Here is a 26,377-nt window from a genome sequence, read left to right as displayed (position 1 = left end):
GGCGCGTGACGGAGAGCAAGCGCAACCGTTCGGAATATCATCTCACGATGGCGGAATAATCCTTTCATTTTCAAAACTAAAAAAATGCTCGCTCTCTCTCGGTCTCTCTCCCCATCACTGCTGGCTTTTCATATGCCTTTTCACAGATAATCTAAGGAAAAGAGCATATTTATTACTCTCGCCACTTGATTTGATTGTTGCTTTGAGAAAACAAAAACTCCAGACTCCTGAAGAAATCATTTTAATACGTTCTAAATTATTGATTCATATTGAGTCTGTTACCAGCGGGGGGGAAAAAAAAAAAAAAAACGTTCATTATTTACAAAAATGGTAAAAGTAATATACTGAATTCTTACTGAATTGAACAAAAGAAATAAATATAATTGTTTTTAAACAATAAATATTTAAACATCTATGTGACTAATACTGGTCCATAGCAAGTTAAAAAAAATCACATTTAAACAAATCACAGTAAAAACAACATGTAAAATATATTATAGCATGGGAATGGCAAAATGATTAAATCAAGAGAATCGACTACTACAGCAACAATAAAAACCAGTATACTCCCTAATGATAACCTTGTTAGTTAGGGTTAGGGTTAGGGTTAGGCCAAGTTAGTCTTGTCCTTGGCAAATGCGCTGTTCAACTAGCTACCCGAAGAGGTTTCTCCAAATAGCATCCATCGATTTCAACTTAACACACTGATACAGATTTTCTCCAATGAGTACCAGGCCTTCAGCTTCAGTGGTCACTGCTCTCTCCCCTCCGTTTTAAGAATCATAGGCTGGGATTCAATCAAAATTTGTCCTTTACTTTAACAGTAACCAAGAATTTTAATTTTTCCCTTCAAAACACAGTTTGGTGAGTTCTTCACTAAAACCGACTCACTAAACAGCATCTGCGAAGAAAGAGTTACTTGACAACTGTTAACTTTAACGACAACTGTTGACCGACTACAGACCACAGCGTGTACCCCGTCATACCCCGCAGCTAAAGCAACAACATTTCCACCGTGCTAATTCCTGCTACGACTGCTCTCTCCCAGTCCCAGTGTCTGTCTGGGCTTGGTGGCCCCAAGCCACTTTACATACAGAAGGACATAAAGACCCAAGTAAGCCATGACTAAAGGACACGTTTTTTTTTTATTTATTTTTTTTACGTAACTGGATTTCTATTTTTGCAAGCGCAGCGTACCCGCTGTTCGTCTTGCTACGCTGGGCGAGTCGCAGATTCGTGGCCTTTGCTTGTGCATGTTGTTAACAGCTGTTGTTTTCACTGAGGCTGTGGAAGAGAAGTTAATTGCTGATTAAGACCTTTCATTAGGGCAATTATCGCCGCGACAACCTCACACAATTTCAATCTGCTCTCGCTATTCCGGGAGGAGTCACTCCGTGCAGAGGGTACGCGTGTTCGGCGTGGGGGGGGGGGGCGTGGGGGGGAGGAGACAGAGAAGTCGTGAGGCTACCTGCCACCTGGTCACGTGACCTGAGTCGGCTGCCTTGCCGCTTCACCACACCACAGTGTCATTGTGCAATCCGGGTCAGTCTATTTCGGTGCACGCCCTGGTTCTTCTGCTGCACACGAGGTTGAGGCAGCACCGGGCTGAACGCAGAGTAAGGGCAGCCCCGGGACGTAAGCGCCCCCCGCTCCGGGCTCAGAATGGGACGGGTCTGAGATTCGGGGTAGTGTTCTGAGGGGCCTGAATCAGTAATGGAAGTATGGCCACAGTATGGGCACAGGGCTGTCTCCTCAGGGCTGCAAATCCTTATGTGATCTCCCAATCTCTCCCACTGAGAGCAGGCCAAAGCTTTTACTAGCAGTAGTCAATGTCAATACATATAAACCGTACAGTACATATTGATTGTGATACTAATATCATTTCATTCACTGTCTCACAGAAATTGGTTTTAAATAAACAGAGTGTCAGCAGTACAGTTTAAAAGAGAAAATTGAATCATGCAATTATCTATCATCACTACAGATAAGAAAATCGCTCGCATATAATTCATCCCTGTATGTTAAAATAAGAGACTTTAGACACACTTTGGTTTACACACGGTTTACAAAGACAAGGTGATGTTAGCGTGTCTTTACTGCCATTGTCACAGTTTTATGCATGTCTGTCTGACACAAGTCCATGTTCTTCTCCTCCATTTTTATATTTCAATTCAGTCCTCAGATGTTCAAGGACAGACTGCATTTTTAGCAGCACGATCTGAGTGACTTACAAAAAAAAAAAAAATCTGCTGTGTTTTTATTCCGTATCAGTCGAACAAAAACAAAACGGGAAAAGATGGCCGTGCGTAGGTAACGTACCGGAAAAAAAACCGTAACCGTTTGACCTGAGGAGCCACCCCACGGCGTTTGTAGAAAGGCACTGCCCCATCTAAAGGACCATTATGTGCTGGGGGTTATCAAAAATATATATGATTGTGCACAGAACATTAACTGTGGGCTGTAAGTAACATGCACTTAGACATAAAGCTGGGGACGGTGTGGAAATAATCCTTTAATGTACAACAATAACTCCATGCAGTTCTTTCTGTAAGCCCCTAGAGTGTTTATAAATTGCCATAGCACGCAATGTTATACATTGAGGTAATCTCATGGTTTTAGACTGTACTGTAGTGTGAAAGACAAATAACCCGGAGAGAGCGCGTAGCAGCCAGGGCTGTGTTCACTCCTAATGCACACACTTCCCTGCCAGACCTTTCTTCCAGTGCATGCAAGAGCAGACCTCACCAGGGTGTAACGCTGTACAGGGGGAAAAAAAAAATAGAAGAATAACTTTACAAAACCAAATAACTAAAACGCCAAACCGAGCACCGGTTACATAAATAAAACAGGAGAAAATGTGAGGAGGAACACGGAGCAAAATTCGCCGCGCGTCACGTGTTACCGTGTTATTTAGTTATTTATTTATTTACTTAGTTAGTTCCCTCAGAGCGCTTCGAAATTAATGTCAGCCAGCAGAAAATAGACAAGGAACCTAAAATTCAGCAGTTTCCTGGCAGTGAAGTTATTTATCAAGCTAACAAGGAGAAGCTTCTAGTTTCAACATGGAGCTGAGAAAATATGTGCCATTAAAGCCAAGCTTTGGGTTTCCTTGCAGGAGGATAAAACTGCGACTGTCAGGGAGCCGGGATAAATATTAGTTTCTGTGATATGGATGCAGCGCTAACCTCAGACACATTTATTTGCCAGCTTGCCAGCCGCAGATTAACTGGCCCAGAATGGCCGGGGAAAAGCGTTCGCTTTTCGCCAGCCAAAACATCTGACGCCCTTAAACGCATTTTGCTTGTTTTTACGAAGGCTTTTAAGCCACATTTTAATGCATCGGTTTTTAGATCGTTATGAAGATAATCAACTCCGAGGATATGAAAACAGTTCAACAATTATTTTTGATGAATTTTGGGATGTTCAGACTCCACGACTTAATAGCCACATCCATGGCTTCCATAAACCTGAATCTCCTGCTACTATAAATGGTGGTTCATTTGAAAGTGGACAGAGCCAACTGGCCTCTCCCTGCAGCGAAGACAGGCTCGATCTAATATTGCCATTTAAAATTCTGGAATAATTTGTCTGTTTCTCTATTCTCTAAAACACTTTATTCGTCATAATAAAAAAATAAAATAAAATAATAAAAAATCTTTGGTTGAGGCTAAGTTTAATTAGACACACAGAATAATACTAACAAGCAAATGGTGCAGGAGAGGCGGTAGAGAGAAGAGGCGAAGCTACAGGAAGGGCCCTGGGCTAAGGGCTAGGTGTTTCTGTGAGAATATATTGCACTCATTTACTGCTAATCAGCAAAGCCCATTTAATTATACAACTCTGCATGTTTGAAAGGGAAAATGGAGAAAATGAAAAGAATACCTAAGGACACTTGCCACTTCTTACAGTATAATGCATAGCCTGCTCTAAATTAAAGACAAATCGCAATGCATTTTTAAAAGACAAAAATAAATGTGTACAATAGCGCGCTGGACATAGCTAAGTTACCGAGCAGCATTTTATTTACACATGCTAAAACAGCCCTGGGCAGGAGGAATGGCAGACGCATTTCAGTTTTACATATTTATTAAGGGTATAAATCAGTTTGTGCTCGTATGCGTTCAAATATGTCGTGGTGGGGTAGCTGGGGGGGGGGGGGTGCCATTTGTGAATAAGCGTGAAGTTTGATGTGGTCGATCAACGCGGTCATTCTCACACTGTTGACATTTGCAAACGGCTTTAGCGACGCGAGAGCTAAACCCGGAGTCTCGCGCTAGCGCTTCGGTTCCCGATGCGTCCCCCGCCGCGGAGCGTGTAAGCGACACCAGCTCATGGGAGGGAGTGACAGAAAGTGCTCCTAATGAACCAGTGCGGCCTCCGCACATGTTCAGGCACGCCGACAACAAAGCGCTCAGACCCCAGAGATTCACGAGTCGCTTCCTGCCTCAATCCCACGCTTTTCCACACCAGAAAAAAAAAGGTTAATGCCGAAATTTCTGCAACATAAAAATAATTAGCAAAGTGGAATGACTGGTTCTCTAAGCTCATATGCCAACGGCTGAATCAAAACCTCCTTGAGGACTAAATTCAAACCTAATTTCAAAAGCTCATTATTTTCCAATGCCTATGAGAAGGAACAAAAAGCCCCACTGCTCAACACCCCCTCCCCCCAACCCACAGCCCCCCAACCACCCCCACACTGTATTTAAATAATTACATAAACTTTGATGCCATTATTATTGTTCTTCTGGCATTTCCTGTGAGTGCTGCGCTACACTGAGGAAGGAAGATTTATGATCTTTTAATCCTTGCGTTCTGCATTAAGTGACCAGCACTGGTGTACTTGTGGGCCTTTGCAGCAGGCTCCCTGTGCACCCTTCAAAGCACCCATACTGTTTTTCAGTAGGTCTCAACTTTAAAACATCCCATGTGTAAAAAAACAAAAATAAAAAATTCACACCCGAAATTACAGGCAGGGCACGATATTGGTATGCCAGTATTTCCCAGCACTCAGTCCTATGGCCATCACTCTGTTCCTCCACTCATCCTACACCACGGCGTCTGAATTGCATTGTGGGCGATTATTTGTGGTAAAATGCAGTGCAGGCTGCGCACCTAAATACCGATCGCAGATCAGTATCCATCGTCTACGCAGAAATGACAGGGTTAAAGGTGAAAGGAAGGGCACGCTAATCCTGGATCAGTTGGTGGTACGATAAGTAAACCGAGCGCGCTCAGAGGAAGGGGACCGAGCCTGACACGGCACTGCAGAGGCTCCTATCCAAAGCCACACACGCTGGCAGAAAGGCATGCTGGGGCACTTCAAGCTGATAAGAGTCAATCTAGCTGATCCATTCCCTACTCCGACAGAAAGCCACCGCTTTCCAACAAGAATGTGCCTCAGCACTCCTTGCACAAAAACCGGAAAGCATAAAGTGGGGCGTCTGTACGAAACGTTAATAAAATTGAATCCTTGCACGATTCAAAGAATGAATTTAATTCATTTGTTGCTTCAAACGCATTAATATGTACCCTGACCTGAATGAGGCTTTCATGTGTACATAATGAGCACTTTCACTGGGGCGTCTTTTAGTGGTGTGTGAGAAATTCACATCAAGCCTGACAGGAGATCCCGGTTCCTTTAAGAAGTCAGCCGTCATGGCGCTGTTCATTGGCTAAATGAACAGAACACTGCCGGGCACTGCAGCTTCAACCAGGGCAGTGATTTTAATTTATAGAGATGACATCCTCTCCGCTCATAGATATCTATATTTCTAACCTTAAAGCAAGATCCGAGAATCTTCAGTCCCCCAGTGCTAAATATATCTCACTTGGGCCTGTCTCCGGTTTCTCGCTTCCAAGAGGCAGAAGGAAAAGCAAGGAGCAGAGAGCAAGTGTCCATGTTCACCTGGCGGAAAAACAAGAAGGAAGTCTGCTCCGGGTGGAAATAAATCACGTTGACCTCTTGACCCCGGATCAGGGTCATGTTCCCTTCCCCGTTAGTTTTCCTTCGCAATGACAGGTCAATCTAAGCCCCGCTCTTAGGCACACATCTGCGGGACAAAAGTTGAATTCCGAAAATAGAATGCGCTCTACGGTTGAATGCCGACTGTAAGTTATCCGGCGAATCATATGGGGGTTCAGAAAGGCCAAAAGGGAAGAACTGGGGGAGAGAGTAAGAGATCGGCGCTTCATGAGACTTGGGATAACATCGCTCTGTCGCAGCGAACACCTAGCGGCCCTTTCCTTAACCTCGGCACGCTGGACCTTTCCGGTCCTTTCCAGGGACGCAGCGGTTCGGACGCACGCGAGTGGCGGTCGGCAAAACTGCGTTTCCGCGGGTGGAGCGGGCTGACGAGGCAGCGCTACGTCAGGACGCGCCATTTCGTACGCCCCAGCTCTGCTTCTGTTACCTCTCATTGACCAGAGCCTTTAAATAAAATCAAGCCTTCGATCCTAAAGGGAAAAAAGGTCACTGCTTGTTTCCAGTTTCACAGCCTCTCTGTCTGTGCCGATAGCCAGGATCCCCACCCCCCGCACCCACTTTGCTCACTCCGGCCCGCCTGTCAGTCATGAATAACAGCGAAATCAGACGTCCGTCCCAGCAGAAATGGGAGACGAAATTTAGGAATGAAAGGTCCAGGGCCAGCAGGGACCACACAAGGCGAGTTCGGGACGCTCCCCCCTGCAAGGGCATCCGTGCGCACCTGGGAGATTCACATTTTCCCTACTAGTCACCTCTGCGGGTTACTGGGCGATGTGCTAGGACTGTGCATCACCAGCAGACCATCTCCCATGCATGCATTTGTACAAAATAAACACCATTTATAACTAGTAACAAAACTGAAGGCACACCCTCACAACGGCATTTCATGAATCATGTCCTATTAGAAACCGCTTGTGGGGATCGAGTCCTAGCGCTCTTTCATTGCTCTTTCTGAAATTACATGGCCTACTGAAATTCCTCTTTTCCTCTGTTACTGTATATTATATTTAATTTTATTTATATTCAGTGTTGTATGCACCATACAAAATGCATCAAATTTATACCAGCAATGACTGACAAAAACAACGGAACTTAAAACACTTAATCTGTAGATGATTTGTCCTTGCCACCTCTAAAAGGTCTCCGTGCACTAAAATGTGACAGAACTTTAGCCTGTAACTTATCATACACACTATTTAAAGACAATTTGGAAATAACACTAAAAGGTATATCTGTCTAAAGCAAACTAATATCTTAACAGATCCAAGTCTTGTATTCATTATGACATTCTTTCAGGGCTACAATGGCCCGGTTGGGTGTGAAGTAATAGACTGCAGCTGTTTCTGATAGTAATGGGAAAACAGATTACTGTTGCTTTGAAATGATCTGAATTGGGGGGATAAAGTGATTTCCTTTTCTGCGCAGCGGCTGATGTGAAGCAGCTGTGAGCTCCCCGCTCCCAGAATGCCGGGGCGGAGAGGACGCAGGGGCGGCGCTACGGGGGGCGGAGGGCACGGCGGGGTCCCCGGGGCGGAGACGCACGCGCCAGGGCAGTGTGACGGGGGGTGGAGGGCGCGGCTGGGTCCCCAGGGCGGAGACGCACGCGCCAGGGCGGCGCTACGGGGGGTCGAGCGGAGCACCGGGGTCAGGACGCCGTCGCGCGACACGCTGGACGGCCCTCGCCTGACCCGGCGCCACGGAAACAAGCGTCCGCAAAGTCGCGGCGCGCCGCTCCTCTGCGTCCGGTACGAAACGCAGGCCCGCGGCGGCGGGTCCCGCATGACGGAGTCCTCGGCTCGGGAAGAAAGACCCCGAGCCGAAGAGAAGCGGGACGAGAGAGAGGGAGAGAGAGAGAGAGATGGATTTACCAAGCCGCGACCGCGTGACGGAATGTAAATCACCGAGCGGAACCTTTCCTGACCTACATTATCCCACATAAATAATGGAAACACACCCTGCCCTGAGTGGACTGAAGCAGTGCCCGCTGTACCCGCACACAGAGACATTGATCCTTTCAAACGGTCTGCTGTGTCCATCTGCCCCGTCCAATCCGCACGCAGGCGGGCACGACAGAACCATCAACGTCAAAGGAACTAATAAAAAAACTTAAAGCCATTACTCCTCATGAAGGAAATTCATTTAGTCTTTTGCGTCTCTTCAGAATAATTTTAAATAAGGCACTTAGCAGGACTGTATATCAGCGCAGTTCCCCAAACCACAATGGAGGTCGCAGCTCAGCACGTTCCCAGCACTATGTACAGCAGTTATTACCCATTACAAACGGATGCTTTACAGTAAACCTGAACAAATCCATGGACAATGCTGAGGACCTGCTGCCTCTGACATCGTTGAATTACTACCGGCGGACCCTACATGCACTCCACGCCCTCTGTAGAGGCATTGCATCATTATACGTCTCATTAAAGCTTCTTTTTTAAGCATAGAGGAGTACTCTGAGGGGGTGAAACGTCTTTCACTGGGTATATCTCCAAATCTTGCATTTGCATATGGCGCATTTTAACAGAATTCACAGAAATAAGAAAAATGATGAAGTGAAACTTCCCACACTGATTGAGACAGCATTTTACTTACATGAAGAAAACATCATCAGGGTGAACAGGAAATAAAAGCAGTATTTATACGCGTAGCCCAGTGTTCCAACACAGTGAATTTTTTGCATATATTCCTAATGTAAAGTGAAAAAAGACTGCTGGCATGGTTGTTGTACCAGACACGATGTGAGGGATGAAAACATACAGGTTGAAAAAAGGGGCCAAAAATGTCTACATTTTTTTTAAACTTGTGCTTATCAGTAATGTAAAATTCTTATTGGCGTAGGGCGCGGGAACTAAAAGAAGAAGACATACACGCTTTCTTTCTAAGGTAAAGAAGAAGGTACAATGAGAAGCACAATTAGTGGGCGTGCTGTAGGCACGCTTGCTTCCGAGGCAAACGCTGAGTGAGATAATGTTCAAAGGTAGGGCCTCGAGTTGCGGCGGCAGCGTAGCCTAACACTTTCTCCACCCAACATTTTCCTCTGCCATCAGCTTTAACCGAGACGTTTGCATCGGCGCTACATCCGTGGAAAAAGCAGCATTCGCTTTAAGATGCCCTCCCTCGCTGGGTTTCCACTTGGCCACAGAGAAAACTGGTTAAATATCTCACCATAAGAAAGCCTGATGTTCCATTGCGAGGATGCAAAAGTTCAGCAGCGTGAAATCCACAAGTAAGCATTTACCTTGTGTTCTAGACAACATGATCAACAGTCCTACATTTCTGTGACAAATAAAAGTCGTATATCGTATACCATCCTTAATGTATTCTTAAAAAAAAAAAAAAAAATAACATGGAGCTTAAAATAATTACATTTTGTAAATTCAACAGAAAAATAGTTCATTCAGTGATATGATTAAAATGCAATATGTTGTGGTCACAGTGTATCAAAGAGAAAAGTTGAAGGTGTTCAGAAATATACACAGTTGTATAACGTGTTGAATTTTAAATGTAGGACTTACTGTTGTACAGTGTTAATAGTAGTAGCAGTAATATTATTAATAATAATAATAATAATAATAATAATAATAATAATAATAATAATAGTGGGGCTTATATGAATTATGTGCAAATTATAATAATTGATGAAAGTATTATTACCTTCAAAGGTTTAAGCAATAAATATATTCCAAGTGCTCTATAATGTCCATCAAATAGGTCAAGCAATAATGTGTCCACCCCGAAAAATCACTTCCCCCTCAGAGTGATGCAATTATGAGCCCAAAGGCTGAATATAATGCAATCAGTGGTTTTTAATGTGCTGAGAAAAAAGGTGCATTTACCTCAGACTTCAAGGCCAAGGGCACGGGGTCATATTTCGCTATCACAGATGTAGAAATTTTCTGGACGACCTGACATGGTAGATAATAAAGGGCATAATGAAAACATACACGGACAGGCACCATGCACAGCCATATTCAGCAATTATTAGTCAAGGAAAGTGTGAACAGGGCTATATTCAATGGCAACTGGCAGAATACACATTTTGCTTGCAATAGTCAAGATTCCACAAAACTTGAAAAAAACAAAAAAACATGTATTAATCAAAATATATAATGCAACAATAAAATTGAATTGATACAAACCTGGATATTTTTTCTTTACATAAACAAACAAAATATCTGAATGAAAATGAATGTTTAAATATAATAATAATAATAATAATAATAATAATAATAAAGAGGTTTAGTAGCATTAGTCAGATAAATGTTCCTGCATAAATCATTTCTTTCTTCATACCAACACAAACACAAACAGCATGCATGAATGAGATGCTGTTACTGGATGGATAATATGCACTCATGTAGACAGGGCAGATGAGTTGTTTTCAGACTGCAGGGAGGGATACTCTACATCCTTGTGCATTTTTGTTCCTCTTTGATTCCTTGAGCAAGCCTGTGCCAAAAGGCCCTGAAGATGACCTTCCTTGTACTACAATGTTGTTCTTCAATGGAACTAAATAAAACAGTCAGATATTTTGCACTTTTCAAAACTGCTAAAAATATATTTTTAAAAGTCTGCATGGGTCACATTTTATCACCTGTCTCTTTTAGACATACTCTAATATTTCCATCGTATTGTGTTATGTTGCCTAATTTCACTTTGGGGATTATAAAAAAAAATATCTACTTTGCCTATACATATTTCATCTTAACAAAAACACCACTGGCTCTGGCAGTGCACTGCATTTCACTGTAAATGTAACCAACTTCACATCTTCAAAAAAAAAAAAAAAAAAAAAACTATCAAAGCTAGATAAAAGTTATTATATCGAGTTCCAGGTGAGGAAGTTACTGGATAAGGAAAGGCTGGAAGTGATTTTTTTTTTTTTTTACTTGCTTTAATACTTTATATCTTATTAATATGTATTTCGGCAAAAAGAGGAATCTGCATATAACATTTGCATTCACCCTTTTTTTGGATAGGAGAGAAATAACGCTGATTAGAAGCGGGTGCAGGAATTTGTGCCCCAGCCGCCGGAATGAGTGCATTGTCCCATTTGAGCAGGGCCGGGTGAGGGAGGGGATTATTAATATGCCTGTGCAGAGCTGGTTCCTCCGATGGAGGCTTGCATTACCATATCGCTCCTCTCACCTACTGATGGTGTCCTCATGGCAGCGGGGGACTCTGTCTGCATTCTGCTGTCCTTTAATTCTTCACACACACACACACACACACACACACACTCCTGTTTTTGTACATCAATCAGGGCGCTGACGTATTAAGTGGGGTATAACTTCCATCCCACGGTCGCACAAACTGCAGCGACGAAATTCCTCTCCTTCCACACGTCTCCACAAGCACTGCAGGAGTCTTCACTCTCAGTCACAAGCACACACACACGTACGCACACGCACACTCTCACACAAACACACACACAAACACACAGGCACACTCGCACACAAACACACACACAAACACACAGGCACACTCGTACACAAACACACACACAAACACACAGGCACACTCATACACAAACACACACACAAACACACAGGCACACTCATACACAAACACACACACAAACACACAGGCACACTCGTACACAAACACACAGGCACACGAACACACGAACACACACACAAACACACATGCACACTCTCACACAAACACACAGGCACACTCATACACAAACACACACACAAACATACAGGCACACTCTCACACAAACACACACACAAACACACAGGCACACTCTCACACAAACACACACAGAAACACACAGGCACACTCTCACACAAACACACACACAAACACACATGCACACTCGTACACAAACACACAGGCACACGAACACGCGAACACACACACAAACATGCACACATGTACACACATGCACGTGCATGCACACGTGCACACATACACATACACAAACACGCACACACGCACACATGCACACACACACGCGCACAGGTACACATGCACGCATCCACATACACAGGTATCCGCACCCACATGCACATGCCAACGTGCACGCCGACACAGGCACACACACACACACACACACACACACACACACACACACACACACACACGTATGCACATACCCACATGCATACACACACACACACACACACACACATGCACAAGAATGCAGAGATTCATTCAGTTCCAGCCCTGGTACACAAACGGAAATTATAGTCACAGACACACATTCCAAGCACCCATACACACACTTTCATAGATTCAATTTGCACCCACAGAGCCAAAAATGATACACATATCACAAACTCCCACACTGCACACAAGCATGAAACCTTGAGTTGCATCAAAAACCAATTCATAAACAATGAAATACATAAACGCGCACGTACATCTACCGTTAGCAAAAGCAAGCTGATCTCACACATTGAATAAATATAAATCTGTTCTGATATCCATATATGCAGGCCACAATATTACTGATGCAGGGAAGTAAAATGAAAAGTACATTACAAGACAGCACATTCTTTACAATATCCTCCTAAGACCGGGAAATTCATTTTTGCCCTCTGTAGGGTACATGAGTCTTTGCTCTTAATGTCAAGAATCATATATTCTACTTTGCTGAGCCCTGCATTACAAGGGGAATTCAATAAGAAATTTTAAAAAATAATTTTAAAAAATACATGACCTCTATAGAGACAAACATGCTTCAACATGTCGTCATCACTTGTATTACGTCAAAAAATCTTCTGGCAAGGCTCAGAAGGACATTAAACAGTAGCTAAGTCCTGAACAAACAGTTAGTACTACTCGCTTTACCATGCTTTACCAGCCAAAAATAAAACATCACGTCATTGGCTATATTTTACTTCAAATATCTATGCCTTTATTAATCATGAATGCAGTATTACTTATTAACAGTATTACCAAATATTAATTGATGTCATGAGTATGAACTAACTATGTAATAAGAATACATTTTGGTCTGATAAGTTAGTCTTTGGTTAACTCTAAATGTCACTGTAAAACCTTAAGAACAACAAATCCAAGTTCACGAGATGTATGTTAGATGTATATTAACAATATTAGAAATAGCAAATTAATTTGATCTACGTTTGCAGAATTACCTATAGATATATTTTGATTTCAGAAGTCAAGTAAAAGTTCTGAAATGAGAAGAGAAACAGCAACTGCAGGATTAATGATCACTGAAGCCCCCTCTCAACAACTCTTCTGGAAATTGAACCAGCAGTAATTCAAGAAGTATCTACAGTGTGGCTTCAGAACACTGTAAAACGCAGAGCCCTGTTCAATTTCGATTGCTGTGCAAATTAAAAAGTCTTCACCCTACACATCATCTAGAACTGTTTGAGCTAAAACCTGCTGTTTCCCCATCAGGTCCATCTGTTTTTTTTCCCATTTGCACAATGTATGCCTCATCTTTTTTATTTATTTATTTTTTTTAAAGGGGGAAAAAAATTCTCAAAGTTTCACTGCTTTTGATTGCTTTTTGAAAAACATCTTGACATTGATGTTTTCAGAAGTCACACAGGAGCTGGTTAAAACCAGAATGGCTTACGCTAGAAAGTTCAGCTGGTCCATAGCCTGGGATTGCTCGATGTGTGTAGGAAGCGGGGGAAAAAAAAAACAGGCATCTAAAATCCCTGGATCCTTTTTTTTAACCAACAATGTGTGCAATTCATCAGGCCCTTAATCAGATTTAGCAGGAGAAAAAACGGACTCTGACCTGGTCAGCCAAGATTTTTTTAAATACGTTTAAAAACATGAAAAATTCCTAAGATGTAAAACAGCGAGGTGGGCACAGAATTCCCGAAAGCAGAGAACCCCTACAGTAGAGGGGTACAGGACTTCAGCACTAAGAAAGTGATCATATAACTACACGATCACATCCCTCTGGAACCCGGCCTGAACATTCAGTACAACATGAACGCACACGGGGAGACAATAACGCGGCTGTCCTGCAATGTTATTTTTCAGCGCGTCGTCCAAAGAGTGCACCACAGCGGGCTGGTGTACGCTATGTCAGTAAAGTTCAGGCGCGCGGGATCTGATGGGGGCTGTCAGTTCGTCGCCCTGTCCGCCCACGTTTCTGCAACATTAAGTCGTGAAAATTGCCCTTCCGTTGAGGTCAACAGAAAGTGTGAGCCCTTATCAGGCCATAAGTAGGACAACAGAGAGAGGCGCGGCTACTTTCCTGTCTTCTTGAAAGGTAGAGCGAGCAGGAAACAGAGAAACGGGGGGGAGGGGTGGAGGGGCGGAGGGGAGGAAGATGGAAAGGTCACCTCAGTGAAACCGCGCTTGCGATTCGAGAGATTTTAATCACTGCCCTGTGTCGCTTTTCTGAGCATCCAGAAAACGAGGGGCCTTTTAACTCCCAAAATGGAGCAGACAAAAACTGTGCCAAAACGCAGAAGTGATTTTTGTAATATGCGAAATTATTAACAAAGCAAGCGGCCCAGTGTTAAGCAAAACCTGGATTAACTAAATGTTTATGACCTCATTCAACATTAAGATGATCAGTTGAAAGTGATTTTATATCTCTTATTTCAGAAACTTGAAAACCTACAATATTAACTATGATGATAGATGAGGAGTTATGATGCTATTATTATTAGTATTATTATTATTATAAGAAATTATATAATAATAGCATATAAGAAAAAATAAAAATAAATAAATAATAATAATAATAGTAATGACAAATACATGATAGGATAAAGACAAAAAAAATCACATGTATACACTATACGCAGTGTCCTGTGCTGTACCAAGATATCCCACAGAGCTCCAGCCTGACTTCAGCATAAAGACGCACCCTGCCCTAGACCAGGAGAGCTCTCAGCATCCCCCTGTACTACACAGACAGGGAGCGGAGTGTCACTGAGAGGTCAGGGCCCCTTCCTTGAACAAGAAGAAAAAAAAGGGCTTTGGAAGTCCTGTAGGTCACCTTGCCTGGTTGAGAGATCAATGTCTGTTTGGCAGCCGGAGAGTGGCGGGCAGGGGAGGGCGGATCTGCGTGTCTGGAGGAGGGAGGAGGGCACATCGCCTCCCTGGCTTCATTGGGATGCATCGAGCTCGGCTCAGGCTCAACTCCAGCCTGCCTCGGCCCTGCCCCTGCAAGCTTTCCTCCCTTCCTTCAACAGACACTTTCCTTCATAAAAAAAAAAAAAAAATGCGCGCAGACTGTTCGGGGGAAATTCTGCGCATGACATTTAATACTTTTAATAGGGCTTCGGCTTTAACGCACGTTTCCCGATTCCAACGCCCATCCATCCACCGCCCTTCAGCGGTGCCGAAGCCATTCTGGATTTGTTTTAAATTCGGCAGCGAGGCGCCGTGGTGCCAATGCGAATCTCGCGGCGCAATAAAGAACACGTCTCCCTAGCTGTGGCAGAACACGATTCTGTCCGGTGTCTGAAATCAGGAGATTTCACCTTTCCTGCGCTGCAGTCACGTCCAAACAAGCAGCTGCATATTTCCTTTTTTTAATGAAGCGTGCCAGAAAAAAAAAGAAAAAAGAGAAAGAAATACGCGCTCATAAAGCTGACATTTCGCTTTGCGTCCGGTCCCATTAGAATATTGAGATTTGGGAAAACGTGAATTTCGGGGGGCACAGGAGCGTTCCCGTCCCGGCGGCAGCCAGGGAACCAGCTTGACCCTCCCATGAGGGGGTCACATGAATTACTGCAGCACTGCGACCCCTTCACACAAAACAAAGAAGTGGATATTCTCTCGGCTGGCCTCACTGTGTGACTCTGCACAATCAAGTCGAATCCACCTTGACTGTGAACCCGCATTTATTTAAATCTTTTGCAACGGAAATCATAATAAATACGAATTACGGTGCGCTGTGAAAATGTACTGCAGAGATGCACAGACCCAACGTGCACCACGCGTACGCAGCCCCTTACAAAGGGAGGATTCAGAAACGAGAGAGGCGACCGGTCTTTAAAGCGGGGTGGAAATCTACATGACTGTAGAAATGCTGTATCCACCCATCAGCCGGAGGGAGGAAAAAAAGTTAAATTATGCGGTTTTCAAATAAATGCCACATAACTCAGCTTTACTGAGTGCTGGACAACTCCAGAGAAACAGCTGTCAAGCTCAGAGATGACAGACGAACTACAGCGGGACATAAATGCACCCGAGTTAAATCATTTTAGATGTAAATGTTTATCAGAAAGACGCAGACTCTGTGGCAGCAAATGCAACAGAAATTAATCTATAGATGTTTAACTCCGTTTCTATGCACTGAACCCTCCACCTGATTTTTAATGTATGAATTAGCATCCATGTACCATGGAAGCCTGTGCAAGTTTAAATTTATTTTAAGAGTACCTCGTTTAAAAAAAATAAATACAGTATAGTGAAAACCACATTTTAAATTTGTATGAAGAAAAACATATGAACAGCATTTCACCGTGAAGATAAACACTGAATTTGTCTCATGTTAAAGATTAAAAAAGATTATAAAAGGTCTTGCACTCTGCGTACGCTGTATACAGCACTGAAAGCTTTCTGCCATAGAACGACCCAGACAGACAGATCTGAATGCACTTCATTTACTGTGTCTTTACATTCAGTACACACTCAGGTATATAAAATTACTGTTCAGCATATTGTAGTCATTATCAGAATATGCATGAAGCAAGCAGCGCTCAAGGACAATGTTACGAGGCTAAAGCGGACTTATGAATACAGGCTGGAAGCACAGTTCAACTTTCTCCTTCGCAAAGAGAAAAAAACATATTTCCTAATAAAATAAGTGCACCATAATTGTTCCGCAATTGTAATTTATCCCTCAAGGAAAAACTTCTTTTTTTTTCCTCCACTCATATTTAACATGAGTCATTCTGTTCTCTCGCGTGGCCTTCACGATTCCAGCCAGACACTGCACACTGCAGGAAGTGTAAAACAATGGGAGAGTATCTCTGCTGAAGCTAAGCTACAGTAGCTCTACACTCCCAGGCAAGCGTAGGGGTCTACAGCCCAGGCCCCGCATCCTTCAGCATGACATCCTCTGTATGTGATATTAAACTAAATGAGGCTCATTCACTAAAAAAAAGAGTGTATGAATTGTGCATGTTTTGCAGCCGTAGGGAGGTGATTGTGTTTTGGCGGAGAGAAAGCGTGTCGCACGCTCACCATTCGCATCCTGTCTGACCTTCTATTCCCACCACACTCTGTCTCAGCTCAGACTCGACACACCTTCTGCGACGCTCGTTTTGCCATTTTGCAAGAGGACAAAGTTACAGCCACTACAACTTTCACTTCCTAGCGTCAGAACCTCCCACTACATTTTAAAGACATTATGCAGTTAAATATGTTGATAATTAAAATGTCAATAAGTATGAACTCAGACATGATTTCCTGTTGTTGACCTCAAAGACTGATATTTTGACAAGGGAGGGTCTGTATTACTGCCATTAAACCTATCGTTAACCCCACCAAATGAATAGCGCTCAGATCGGGGGTTACAGTATTCCTGAATCGTAACAGCAAATAGAAATATGTCGCACGGGAACAGTTGTTATTAAGCTCCAATCCTTGAAAAGACTTAAATAATGACACTGGCCAGTTTATTCCTCTGAGAAATAAGCTTGTAGAGGGAATTGCAGGTGTATTTTCACTCAGTTGGTAATTCCTTCTTGGCAACCAGACTGTGGGCTTTAGGTGCAAACTACAAATCTGAAATGGACAGACAGTGAAAAAATATATATATATTTTTTTTTCTTTCTTTTTTGGCATCACCACATGATTTGCATTGATACCCCCCCCCCCTTTTTTGTTTTCCACAGGAAATGAATGTGGCGGCGCCACTGCTCAGCAGTCTGGGCCTCCTGTGATGGGGATTACTCTAATGAATTTGTGACAGCCACCACACTCCTTATTGACTTCCCCGTTTCCATGATCACCTCTCCTTCCCCGGCCCCCTCCGCCCTCCGCGGGGCTGAAATTCCTCTACAGGGGCTTAGCGCGACCCAAACGTGTTCTCGCACCTCTTAACGACACGCTGCTCTCAGAAGCACGCCTGGATCACACCACCATCAACCGATACAGTATATATGCATACAGCAAAATGTTAACTGATGGATATAACATAAATGTTCCAGATTCTATATTTTAGTGCTTAATTTAAAGGCTTATAAATTCAGGTATTAAAAAAAAGAAAAATAATAATAATAATAATAATAATAATAATAATTAAAAAAATTTAAAAAACGATTAGCCAAATCACGTATTTCACACCAGAAGCCTAACATCAGCAGCCGTGTACAAGTAAAATAATATTTCAGCCATTAGTGAGTGAGTTTATTCACCAATCATGAATTATCATGCCGAGGGTAAAAGTGAGTATTTTCTACAAGGAGAACAAGGATGCTAAGCGAACACCATCAGCCATGCCATTCCAGCCCTGATTGGTTGATGACAGGACAAAAGCCAAAGGTATCCTATTCTGACAGGGCCACAGAATGCACACTGACCAGGACACGCGCTCAAATTTGCATGGTGCTTCTGACCAACAGAATTACAAAGATTATTTATGCTGCAGCAAAACCTCATACACTGTAAAGATCATGAACAGGAAACGCACGTGCATAACTATGAACCAGCTCTCCATTTAAAAAAATAATAATTCAGTACAATTTAAAGAGGGGAAAATACCCCAATTCCATCCAAACACGCATGTAATTTGATAATATAGAGAGACTATATCTTCTACATTAACATAAAAACGCTATAAACTGCCGGTTGTGTGCATACTAAGCGATAGTCTTTGCACAGCTGCAGAGTATCGCCAATGATTTATCATTTTTATGTACCAGAAATAGGTCCTTTCTTAGCAATTACTCATAATGAAAATCATTTAATTTTGCAGAAGGTGGACTATTAGTTCAGCTATTTTCCTTTCTCGGAGTAAATTGGTGACAGAAGCAAAGCGAAGTCAGTGGTCATGGGCCTCAAAAACATAGGAAACTGCGGAATATTACAGATGATGATATAAATAAGACAATATATTAATTTTATTTTTTGATTTTATTTGTATATTGATGTTTTTTACCCTAAATTTGGGGGGGTGCTGGTGGGGGGACTTGCTTATCAGTCAACAGTAACTTCCAAAATCACTCTAGAACTAAAAATTGTAACCAGTAAGGGCATATACTGAATGCAGACTTATCAAATACTGAATAAGGCCAAACATGCAAAACTCACCTACAAAACACTTAACACTAAAAATATCTGTTTAGTCTTGACATTTTTAGACTTGCTAAACAGCTTAAACTTTATAGGTGCCAGGAAATCATGCATGAAAGTAAGTGTGCAAATGTACTTTGAGTAGCCAGTGTGATAAACAGAATAAAATACAGAACAATTCAATTTCAGCTGATTAAATTAAATGCACAATTGCACACGTACTCGCACACACACACACACACACACGCACACATACACTCGCACAAAACGTGCACATACAGACGTGTACATGAAAAAACATACATCCACATGTGCATCCTTGTGCACACACACACACACACACACACATATTTGAGCACTCAACAAGAGCACGTACACACTCAAACAAAAGACACAAAATCTCAAGCACATGTATATGCACCGATACACACACATACAGAGGCACACATTGATAACTCTACCTCAGTTTGTTAAATGCTGCTTGCAATAGTAAATCATGTGCAGAAATGTGCATTGCTTATACATCGCTTAAATTATACTTAAGATTCCCTGCGCATTCAAGAGTTTTCAAAAAATGAATATGAACATGTTTATAACTATGCATCCAGATTGCACATACATTTGAAGTCTAAATTAGACATTAAATGCATGCTTTTTTTATCTCACGTGTGCAAGGGTTTTTTTTTTTTTTTTAAGTCAACATACCTTGATAAACAACTTTTCCCAGTTTTACCACATAATGGATATTTCCAAAAATATAATATTTCAGGCACTGGCAAGAGCTACACATTACTATTTGAATACATCTCCCTGCTGTACCATATTAAAAAAGAAACGTCTGCTAGAGCAGTGGTCATTTGCATTATCCTAAAGAAACTCTTAACTAGTGTAATCTGCTCAACTGCATGTCTTGTAGATTATGTATATGATTATCAGCAAAAAATCTGCAGTGCACAGAAATGTGCACATTAAAACTGCTACCTGCACAGCCCTGGCATATAATTTCAATGCATGCAATTCAACACTAAACTCATTAGCGAGCTTTAAGTGTTTCCGGTTAAGATTCAACTCCATCACCACAATCTTTTTCAGACAATTATACAAAATGCATTGCTGTACCAATGGCCGCATTCTCTTGTCTGTTTTAAATATTTAAAAAAAAAAACGAATTACCTTAAGTTTGCTCACATAAATCTGTTTTTTCAGTGTCCATACATACTGATACGATACGTTATACAAATTGATTACTTACCTGATATAAAAAATTTTAAAAAAAAATGTAGGCATGCATGCAAAGATAAAATGTATGCACGAACATTCACGGACACTTTGAATGGGAAGATGGATATTTGAAAGGACAGGTGAAAACAATAAAAGGCGGGCATGGAGTCACCAAGGGGAACAAACATTCAATAAACTCACACTTCATCCATTCACCGATCCGCTAACAAATCTTAAATTTCAATCTTGCACATAGGCCTATACTGTATTTCTACGATGTTGCTCAGAACGCCAGATTATACTTTATAAGGATAGACTTAATTATAAACTCTTAAAATAACTTTTATTTGCATAATTCAGTTATTAAATATTTAGTCGCCTATATCATAGCCTAGTCTTTCATTTTTGGCGAGGACCCGACCCTACTCTAAATTTCCATTTGTTGCAACCCCTATGAAGATATTTTAAACACACTAACGACGACAGTCTAACAATTAACATAGATGCAATCGACACGATCAAGATCTAATTTCCTTAAATTACATTGACGTTGTCAAAAAAATGGTTTTCAAAATTATCGCATTATTAAAAAGGGGAAATTGCCTAGATTTTTGCACACTAAAGTTTGCACCAACTTTTTATAGGTAAGCGTAATGTTCTTATTTGCAGGCTGATAAATGACATCAAGCCTTAACTTGAAAGACACAAAGATCCACGCATACACAAAGTAGACCTATCCATTATCAAACATGCGAAAACGTAGTCGTTGAATTAATAATTAACCATAATTCGAAGACAGCTGGGAAGATTAATATTGAAAATTGTGCAATATTGGTCAAAAGCCAGACGTCAATAATTAACCTATCAGAAACTGAACTACATTTGAACCGTTGCCGCATTTGTTTATTCATTTTGATTCGATCCCCAGCCTTTTAAATTACACGAGAAAAGTTCAGTTCATCTTACTTCAAAACTGGTATACAGAAGATGATTCTTAAGTATTTGCCATCCCTCATACTTTTTCTCGTTTTAGCACCGTTATCTTCCATCAATTGTTTAGCCGTGTCATTTTCGACTAAGATCAATAAAAAGTTAACATTCTTGAAGATCCTGAAACGTGCAGATAGCCTACAGACGCCTGGGAGAGTTCAGAGTTCGGAGTAGCCTATACGGTAACGGAACAGTCCATCAAGGAATTAAGATACTTTCATACCAATTACATGCGTATTTAAATTAAATACTTAACCAGTATTACAACTGTTTGGCGTTACTTTTACTATTTAAATCTGAACGATGGGGACTAAAGTTCGGCCAACTGAAGTGGAATCCCACCGAAGACCTGCAGGTTTAAACACACGTCGTCGCTCGTTAAATCCATATACCGTGCAGCGTATTACGGCTATGCAGACCATGCCCGGGTGTTTAACTTCGCCCCACCAAGTAGCGCAGTATTATGGATTGGGTTATACAGCCTATATCGGGCCGTCCACTCATTTCTCTGAATTTCACGACTTCAGTGTTTCTCTTCTGCACAGTGTTTGTGAAATGACGCAATGCCACATGTGCATTGCCTGAACTATGTTTATTGAGGAAACCACGTTGCTCATGCGTCAAAATGAGAATGGTTTCATCATTTCATCAGAAAGTCTGAATCTGTTATCTTTAAGATAAACGTAAAGGTTATTTTAACCTAGTAGGCCTTCGTGAATAAGTAAACTACTTTCAGTTTTGCTTAAAAAGGCAACATATTCAAATGCCATGTTCTCTGCAATACTAAAATATTGTGGGGGAAGTTAATACACATAAACAACCGACGTCAAACTATAACATGTAATGTTTGCAAGTGTAACAATAAACGTAGCACTTCCACGCCAATTGAGAGAAAGAATTCTACGTTCCTTATGTGGTAGTCGTCGATTTTCCACGGCTGATGTCATGTTAAGTACGCAAACAAATCTTATATCAGGGTTTAAGTGTGGCGAATACACTGAACAACTACATAAATCCGAAACAAGAATTATTTATTCAATAATATTTAACCGTTTGAAATGAAAGTAAGTACATATATGGACATCACATATCGTAAGTAGAATAATTTTGCACAGCAAAATGTATAAAAGAGGAACATTTTAATGAACATATTTTAAAGATTTATTGATGAATGGTACTTCCCCATTTTGCACAAGCAGGGTATCAATCCCTGACTATTTATCAATGTCCAGACATTACTGATTATTATAATATTATTGCCTTTGAAATTCTTAAAAAAACACATCTAGTCCCGCATGATAACACATTTGTTAAAATTGCATCATTAAATTCTCCAGCAATGTTACGAATAACTGCATTTTTATATTAGCGTTCTAAACAGTTTCCATTCTGTAATATATGATTGCAGGTTATATCATAGTGCAATTCAGCCCAGAATACTTCAATTCTTTGAGAAGAATACATTTTCACATGTATGGTTATCCCCTTTAAGTAGGCAGGAGTCTCTCTCCATGTAATACTTTGGTTTGAAATACAGTCAGTGGTATAATAAGGGCTACATACTTCTGTTTAAACTGCAAGCGCATGCTGCAGAAAAGCTCTATTTACGTATTTTTTTAAAAATCCCATTTTGATTTACAAATTTAGAGCCCCCTCCCCCCCTCCCACTTACATCAACAACAGAAAAAAAAAACAATTTAGTGCATAGGACCTTATAAAACCTACAACTACAGTTAACCTAATTTATCTACCACATTCCTTTCAATAACAACCTGTAGCATTACCATATTAACTTTTAGGCTTACAGATCATAAAACTATACTTAAATTATAGGCTATACTAGGAATTCGTATCATTCCAGAGTTACCAAATGCATAAGGATGGGGAATTCTTAAATAAACAAAACGCTTTCAGCAAGACAGTTTTAGTCCCAAGCAGGGATTGATTCCTTTTAGAATTGTTAGACCCCCACCCCCCCACCCCACCCCCTCCCACCCCTACCCCCCACAACATGGAATCCAGTCTGACAACTTTCAACGGGAATGCGCCAGTGCATATCTGTATAGAAATGAGAGTCGATGTCGTACAACTCATTATCAAACAGTCTAAATAAGAAGATGCAATTTCATGGGAGGAGGTGGTACAGGATGTCCCTCTCACTTTTTTGTCGCAATCCCAAAAAAGTGATGAGGCAATAAAATAAAGTTATGAATGTCATGCCGGAGTCATCCAAGAAAGTTCATTTTCAAGCACAAAAAAGGGAAAAAAAATACCATACATGTCCAGCATGCAGGGCTGTTCAATAATATATCGTCTCTCTTTTTTTTAAACAATGCATGTATTCGTCCCTAACAGTTACAGTTTTTGTTTGCTAAACACAAAATAGCAAGCATAATGCATGATATGAAAATGGGGTAAAAATGGCAGGCTCAGAGTCTTCCATGTTTGGCAGATAAAAAAGGAAAAGGCCGTGAACTCACTACTGAAGGTAGTTGCAGTTGATTTTTGGCAGGTGTTTTTAAAATCTATATTTAGGTTTTAAGCTCGACGATGCAAAAAGTTGAACTTAAATGGTGTATACATATATATGGATGTATGCAAAACGCACACACATATATACATCATAATGTCAAAACACCAACTATGAAAAACTTTAAAACTACGGTTTATCTATGAAAGAACAACACAGCAAGCCAAAAAACAACGACGAAAAATTCACGAGATAAACAAATGTAAAAACAATAATAATAATAAGTATGATAATTAAAAAATGAACTTGATGGCAGGTTTCAAAGCGCAAGCTCCAAAATGAAGAACATATTTTTTGATGACAAGTTCAATCTTTCTATTGCAAGCCCCCAAAAACTTAAAAAGAACGTTAAGTTAGACAAGCAAGCTTGAGCAAACCCCAATTCTCATAAAATTAAAAATGATAAAAAAGACAAAAAAGTTGGCAAACTTCTTTCTTGGTCTAGCAAGCCCCGTTAAAAAAAATAAAAAATAAAAAAAAATTCACGTGGAGAACTTTTATGAAGGGGTTGACAAGCTTGATTTGTTTTTCTTTCTATGCTGAGACTCACATGAAAAACTCTGGAGATGAAGGGTTGTTGTCACTGCTCGAGCCGTTTTCTCTGAAGCCATTGCTGATAAGCTTCTCGTATTTTTCCTTGTAGGCATCCCTCTCCCGGACCAGCCTGGAGATCTCTTGCTTGAGGTGATCAACTTGCTGAATGAGCTGGGTCTTCTCGCCTTCCAGGACGTGCCGTTGCTGGACCCTCTTGTAGCGACAGGACTGGGCATAGCCTCTGTTTTTGAGGGTCCTCCTCTTTTGTTTAAGCCTGATCACTTCTTCTTTGCTGACCCCCCGGAGCTGCCGATTGAGCTCTCGCACTGACATGGTCACCAGCTGCTCGTCCGAAAACCGGTCCTCCAAATGCATGTGTTGGTGGTTTCCTCCCGAGTTCCCGCTGGGAGGGATCCCGGGTGCTTGGTGATGTCCCCCGGCGTGATGATGATGGTGGTGGTGGTGAGGACCGCCGTTCTGAGCTGCGGCAGCCGCGATAACTGCGGATACCACAGCGGCTGCCGAACCCATCTCTTCCCCGGCCATAGTGCCTCCTGCTCCGGCTCCACCGGCAAACTGCTGCCCTCTAGCATAGCCATCGAAGGTCTGAAGCTGATGACTGCTGTTGATCAGCGCCTCTACGGCGTCTTCGGGGCTGAAGCCCAAAGCCTCCGGGTTCAGCTGCTGTTGGTAACCGGTCATCCAGTAGAAATCCTCCAAGTGTGCCTTCTGTTCACTCCCGGAGCCCGGACTAGGCGCCGAGAAGCTTGGAGAAGGGGGTACCGAGCTGCAAGGCGTGCTCATCGGGGTGGAAGACAGGGATCCCCCGGCGATCAGGCGGCTGCACTGGCTGATGCTGCGATCGGGCTCCACCGGCTCCTTTTTCACTTCAAACTTCATCAGATCGAAGTCATTAACATATTCCATGGCCAGGGGACTGGTGGGCAGGTCGGAGTTGCTCATTGCCAGTTCTGATGCCATCCTTTTGCTGTTGACAGTCCTCCAAAGGGGGTGAAGAGCAGCTGTCAAACTGTTCTGGGTTGAAAGAGTGTGAGCCAGCTTGATTTTTTATTTATTTATTTTAAACCAAGAAAAGGGTTTTCAATTTTGCAGCGGCGATTTTTTTAAATTATTAGTTTTCCGTTGCAGAGTCTATTGTACATACGCATCAGAGCAACGCGTGCGTCTCTCCTTTTTCCTTTCTTTGCATGAGAATAACGGCAGTTGTACCACACACACTTAACACTTCATGGTTTCTTTAAAATGTGTCGCGTAAATTTGAGAAGGTAAAAACGTACGAGTAATACGCAAATTGTAGCCTTGTAGAAAAAATACCCCAGGCTTGTTGGAGAATTTTTTAAAGGATCACCCAGCAGATGAGTTTAAAAGCATTGCTGAGTTTTATAGCTGCCCTGACGTCAGGTTTGAAATGGGAAATTGACTCAGACTCAGAGCCAATGGGCTCGCTCATTCTGAAAGCTAATTAACATAATAGTATAGAAACAAAACTTTTCTCAACTGTCAGGGGCTATCAGCTGACAGTCAGCTGGGACTAAAACTTTTAACTCTTTCGTACCACCTTTTGGAGTAAATCCTAAATGATTGTTTTTTAGGAAAATGGTCTTTTCGGTCTTTTGTATGCCATGTGCGTGGTGTTAGAGAGCTTGTTCGCGTCACGTACTGTACTTACCCTACTTGTTTTTGTCTTCAGATTATAACCTTAAACTAGAACATCTCCGTACGTCGCTGTTCTTTTAAAATACTTTTAAAAACGCAACATATTACGCAGTGCGAACGATATGCACGATTGTATTCCAAATAACAACAAATGTTACGGTCTTGATTCAAATTGTGAAATGAATGAGGACATTCAAGACACTCGGTACTATATCTCTGTTTACTTGCAGAGTATCCTATTA

The 26,377-nt window shown here is 41.7% G+C and overlaps 1 protein-coding gene across 1 annotated transcript in view; it reads right to left on the bottom strand.

Annotated features, from left to right (window-relative positions):
- LOC118215479 (transcription factor Maf-like) overlaps positions 1-25,868 on the bottom strand; it is a 124,893-nt gene extending 99,025 nt beyond the window's left edge. Inside the window, exons 1-2 of the mRNA XM_035396326.1 lie at positions 24,475-25,868; positions 9,823-9,891 (exon numbers count right to left, since the gene is read on the bottom strand). Coding sequence (XP_035252217.1) covers positions 9,864-9,891; positions 24,475-25,439 — 993 coding nt within the window. The 5' untranslated portion in view covers positions 25,440-25,868 and the 3' untranslated portion in view covers positions 9,823-9,863. The remainder of the gene's footprint in view (positions 1-9,822; positions 9,892-24,474) is intronic.
- Between the last annotated feature and the right edge of the window lie 509 nt (positions 25,869-26,377).

The sequence above is a fragment of the Anguilla anguilla genome, chromosome 16 (genome assembly GCF_013347855.1).
Source record: "Anguilla anguilla isolate fAngAng1 chromosome 16, fAngAng1.pri, whole genome shotgun sequence".
In the NCBI taxonomy this organism is placed as follows: domain Eukaryota; kingdom Metazoa; phylum Chordata; class Actinopteri; order Anguilliformes; family Anguillidae; genus Anguilla; species Anguilla anguilla.
This window is presented reverse-complemented; position numbering and strand designations above follow the sequence as displayed.